Here is a 5,231-nt window from a genome sequence, read left to right on the forward strand (position 1 = left end):
TGTACCCCCATAGTGACCCCCCCTGTGCCCCCCAGGCCCGCGGGGGGCTCCTGTGGCTGGTGCCCCCCGTGCTGGTGTCCTGGGGGGCGGGCGCTGCCCTGTACCTGCTGCCCGTGCGCGGCCAGGCCGTGGCCACCCAGCACTTCCCGGTGGGCGAGGCCGAGGCCGTGGTGCTGGCCCTGATCGGCATCTATGTGGCTGGCATGGCCCTGCCACACAGCACGCACAGGTGAGACACACGGGGACACACAGCACACACAGGTGAGACACACGACACCCAGCACACACAGGTGAGACACACGGTGAGCATGGCACTGCCACGCAGCACGCACAGGTGAGACACACGGGGACACCCAGCACACACAGGTGAGACACACGGGGACACCCAGCACACACAGGTGAGACACACGGGGACACCCAGCACACACAGGTGAGACACACGGGGACACCCAGCACACACAGGTGAGACACACGGGGACACCCAGCACACACAGGTGAGACACACGGGGACACCCAGCACACACAGGTGAGACACACGGGGACACCCAGCACACACAGGTGAGACACACGGGGACACCCAGCACACACAGGTGAGACACACGGGGACACCCAGCACACACAGGTGAGACACACGGGGACACCCAGCACACACAGGTGAGACACACGGGGACACCCAGCACACACAGGTGAGACACACGGGGACACCCAGCACACACAGGTGAGACACACGGGGACACCCAGCACACACAGGTGAGACACACGGGGACACCCAGCACACACAGGTGAGACACACGGGGACACCCAGCACACACAGGTGAGACACACGGGGACACCCAGCACACACAGGTGAGACACACGGGGACACCCAGCACACACAGGTGAGACACACGGGGACACCCAGCACACACAGGTGAGACACACGGGGACACCCAGCACACACAGGTGAGACACACGGGGACACCCAGCACACACAGGTGAGACACACGGGGACACCCAGCACACACAGGTGAGACACACGGGGACACCCAGCACACACAGGTGAGACACACGGGGACACCCAGCACACACAGGTGAGACACACGGGGACACCCAGCACACACAGGTGAGACACACGGGGACACCCAGCACACACAGGTGAGACACACGGGGACACCCAGCACACACAGGTGAGACACACGGGGACACCCAGCACACACAGGTGAGACACACGGGGACACCCAGCACACACAGGTGAGACACACGGGGACACCCAGCACACACAGGTGAGACACACGGGGACACCCAGCACACACAGGTGAGACACACGGGGACACCCAGCACACACAGGTGAGACACACGGGGACACCCAGCACACACAGGTGAGACACACGGGGACACCCAGCACACACAGGTGAGACACACGGGGACACCCAGCACACACAGGTGAGACACACGGGGACACCCAGCACACACAGGTGAGACACACGGGGACACCCAGCACACACAGGTGAGACACACGGGGACACCCAGCACACACAGGTGAGACACACGGGGACACCCAGCACACACAGGTGAGACACACGGGGACACCCAGCACACACAGGTGAGACACACGGGGACACCCAGCACACACAGGTGAGACACACGGGGACACCCAGCACACACAGGTGAGACACACGGGGACACCCAGCACACACAGGTGAGACACACGGGGACACCCAGCACACACAGGTGAGACACACGGGGACACCCAGCACACACAGGTGAGACACACGGGGACACCCAGCACACACAGGTGAGACACACGGGGACACCCAGCACACACAGGTGAGACACACGGGGACACCCAGCACACACAGGTGAGACACACGGGGACACCCAGCACACACAGGTGAGACACACGGGGACACCCAGCACACACAGGTGAGACACACGGGGACACCCAGCACACACAGGTGAGACACACGGGGACACCCAGCACACACAGGTGAGACACACGGGGACACCCAGCACACACAGGTGAGACACACGGGGACACCCAGCACACACAGGTGAGACACACGGGGACACCCAGCACACACAGGTGAGACACACGGGGACACCCAGCACACACAGGTGAGACACACGGGGACACCCAGCACACACAGGTGAGACACACGGGGACACACGGGGACACACAGCACACACAGGCACAGGTACAGGTACAGGCCGTGGTGCTGGCCCTGATCGGCATCTACGTGGCTGGCATGGCCCTGCCACACAGCACGCACAGGTCACACAGGTGAGCATGGCACTGCCAAACAGCACACACAGGTGAGACACACTGGGACACACAGGGACACACAGGTGAGACACACAGGGACACACAGCACACACAGGTGAGACACAGGGACACACAGGCATGGGATGGCCCTGCCCCACAGCACCCACAGGTGTGGGATGGGAGTTGGTGCCAATGTGTGACACTGTGTGACACCGTGTGACATCATGTGACACCGTGTGACCCCGTGTGTCACCGTGTGACCCTGTGTGACACCGTGTGACCCCGTGTGACACCGTGTGACCCCGTGTGACCCCGTGTGACACCGTGTGACACTGTGTGACCCCGTGTGACCCCGTGTGACCCCGTGTGACCCCGTGTGACCCCGTGTGACACCGTGTGACACCGTGTGACACCGTGTGACACCGTGTGACACCGTGTGACACCGTGTGACCCCGTGTGACACCGTGTGACCCCGTGTGACCCCGTGTGACCCCGTGTGACACCGTGTGACACTGTGTGACACCGTGTGACCCTGTGTGACCCCGTGTGACCCCGTGTGACCCCGTGTGACCCCGTGTGACCCCGTGTGACCCCGTGTGACACTGTGTGACACCGTGTGACCCCGTGTGACCCCGTGTGACACTGTGTGACACTGTGTGACCCCGTGTGACCCCGTGTGACACCGTGTGACCCCGTGTGACACCGTGTGTCCCCAGGGCGCTGTCGGGGGGTGGCCAGCGCGGCTGGATGTCCCTCAAGCTGCTGGCCCTGCTGGCCCTGGCGCTGCTCCTCTCCTGCCTGGCGCTGCTCAACTTCTCCCTGGGCTTCCTGCTGGGCGCCACCCTGGTGCCACCCGCCGCCGCCGTCAGGCCGGGGGGCAACAGGTGACACACCTGGGGCACGTGGGGGCAACTGGGGGCAACTGGGGACACCTGGGGGCACGTGGGGGCAATGGGGACACCTGAGGACAGCTGGGGGCAACAGGTGACACACCTGGGGCATCTGGGGGCAACTGGGGACAACCTGGGGGCAACTTGGGGACAGCCTGGGACACCTGGGGCACGTGGGGGCAACCTGGGGACACCTGGGACAGCTGGGGGCATCTGGGGCAACTTGGGGGCAACTGGAGACACCTGGGGACACCTGGGGGCACCTGGAGCACGTGCGGGCACCTGGGACACCTGGGGGCAACTGGGACACCTGGGACAGCCTGGGGGCAACAGGTGACACACCTGGGACACCTGGGGGCAACCTGGGACAGCTGGGGGCATCTGGGGCAACTTGGGGGCAACTGGGACACCTGGGGGCACCTGGGGACAGCCTGGGGGCAACCTGGGGGCAACTGGGGGCAACCTGGGACACCTGGGGGCAACCTGGGGGCAACTGGGGACAGCCTGGGACACCTGGGGCACGTGGGGGCAACCTGGGGGCAACTGGGGGCACGTGGGACACCTGGGGGCAACTGGGGCAACTGGGGGGAATCTGGGGACAGCCTGGGGGCAACCGGGTGGGGGCAACCTGGGGACACCTGGGGGCACCTGGGACATTTGGGGGCAACTGGGACACCTGAGGGCAATGGGGAGACCTGGGGGCAACCTGGGGACACCTGGGGGCACCTGGGACATTTGGGGGCAACTGGGACACCTGAGGGCAATGGGGAGACCTGGGGGCAACCTGGGGACACCTGGGGGCACCTGGGACATTTGGGGGCAACTGGGACACCTGAGGGCAATGGGGAGACCTGGGGGCAACCTGGGGACACCTGGGGGCAACTGGGGACACCTGGGGCACCTGGGGGCAACCTGGGACACCTGGGGACAGCTGGGGGCAATGCTGGGTGCAACCAGGGACACCTGGGGGCAACTGGGGGCAACAGGTGACACACCTGGGACACCTGGGGGCAACCTGGGGACAGCCTGGGGGCACCTGGGACAGCTGGGGGCATCCGGGGCAACTTGGGGGCAACTGGGGACACCTGGGGGCAACTGGGGACAGCCTGGGGGCAACAGGTGAGCCATGAGGACAGCCTGGGGACACCTTGGGTCCCGGGGGTCTCAGGGGGCTCAGGGTGATCCCAGGGGTCTGTGGGTGATCCCAGGGGTCTCAGGGGGCTCAGGGGGATCCCAGGGGTCTCAGGGTGGTCCCGGGGGTCTCAGGGTGGTCCCGGGGGTCTCTAAGCCCCGTGTCCCCCCCAGGCTGCCCCAGGCCGTGCTGCTGGTGCTGACCACGCCGGGGCTCTCGCTGTTCCTGGGGGGGGTCCCAGGGGTCTCAGGGTGATCCCAGGGGTCTCAGGGTGGTCCCGGGGGTCTCAGGGTGGTCCCGGGGGTCTCTAAGCCCCCTCCCCATTGCAGGCTGCCCCTGGCCGTGCTGCTGGTGCTGACCACGCCGGGGCTCTTGCTGTTCCTGGGTGGTCTCAGGGCGGTCTCAGGGTGATCCCAGGGGTCTCAGGGTGGTCCCGGGGGTCTCTAAGCCCCCTCCCCATTGCAGGCTGCCCCTGGCCGTGCTGCTGGTGCTGACCACGCCGGGGCTCTCGCTGTTCCTGGGGGTCTCTGGGTGGTCTCAGGGTGGTCCCAGGGGGTCTCAGGGTGGTCCCGGGGGTCTCAGGGTGGTCCCAGGGGTCTCAGGGTGGTCCCGGGGGTCTCTAAGCCCCCTCCCCATTGCAGGCTGCCCCAGGCCGTGCTGCTGGTGCTGACCACGCCGGGGCTCTCGCTGTTCCTGGGGGTCTCTGGGTGGTCTCAGGGTGGTCCCAGGGGGTCTCAGGGTGGTCCCGGGGGTCTCAGGGTGGTCCCAGGGGTCTCAGGGTGGTCCCGGGGGTCTCAGGGTGATCCCAGGGGTCTCAGGGTGGTCCCGGGGGTCTCAGGGTGATCCCGGGGGTCTCAGGGTGATCCCAGGGCTCTCAGGGTGATCCCAGGGGTCTCAGTGTGGTCTCAGGGTGGTCCCAGGGGTCTCAGGGTGATCCCAGGGGTCTCAGGGTGGTCCCGGGGGTCTC

General features: G+C 66.2%; 1 protein-coding gene across 1 annotated transcript in view; it reads left to right on the forward strand.

Moving 5' to 3' along the window:
* The first annotated feature begins 33 nt into the window (after window positions 1–33).
* Window positions 34–5,231, forward strand: part of GPAA1 (glycosylphosphatidylinositol anchor attachment 1) — a 9,005-nt gene continuing 3,807 nt past the window's right edge. Inside the window, exons 1-2 of the mRNA XM_041418286.1 lie at window positions 34–229; window positions 2,959–3,126. Of these exons, the coding sequence (XP_041274220.1) occupies window positions 204–229; window positions 2,959–3,126 (194 nt within the window). The 5' untranslated portion in view covers window positions 34–203. The remainder of the gene's footprint in view (window positions 230–2,958; window positions 3,127–5,231) is intronic.

Source organism: Onychostruthus taczanowskii, unplaced genomic scaffold, assembly GCF_017590055.1.
Source record: "Onychostruthus taczanowskii isolate IOZ18803 unplaced genomic scaffold, ASM1759005v1 scaffold595, whole genome shotgun sequence".
Lineage (NCBI taxonomy): Eukaryota > Metazoa > Chordata > Aves > Passeriformes > Passeridae > Onychostruthus > Onychostruthus taczanowskii.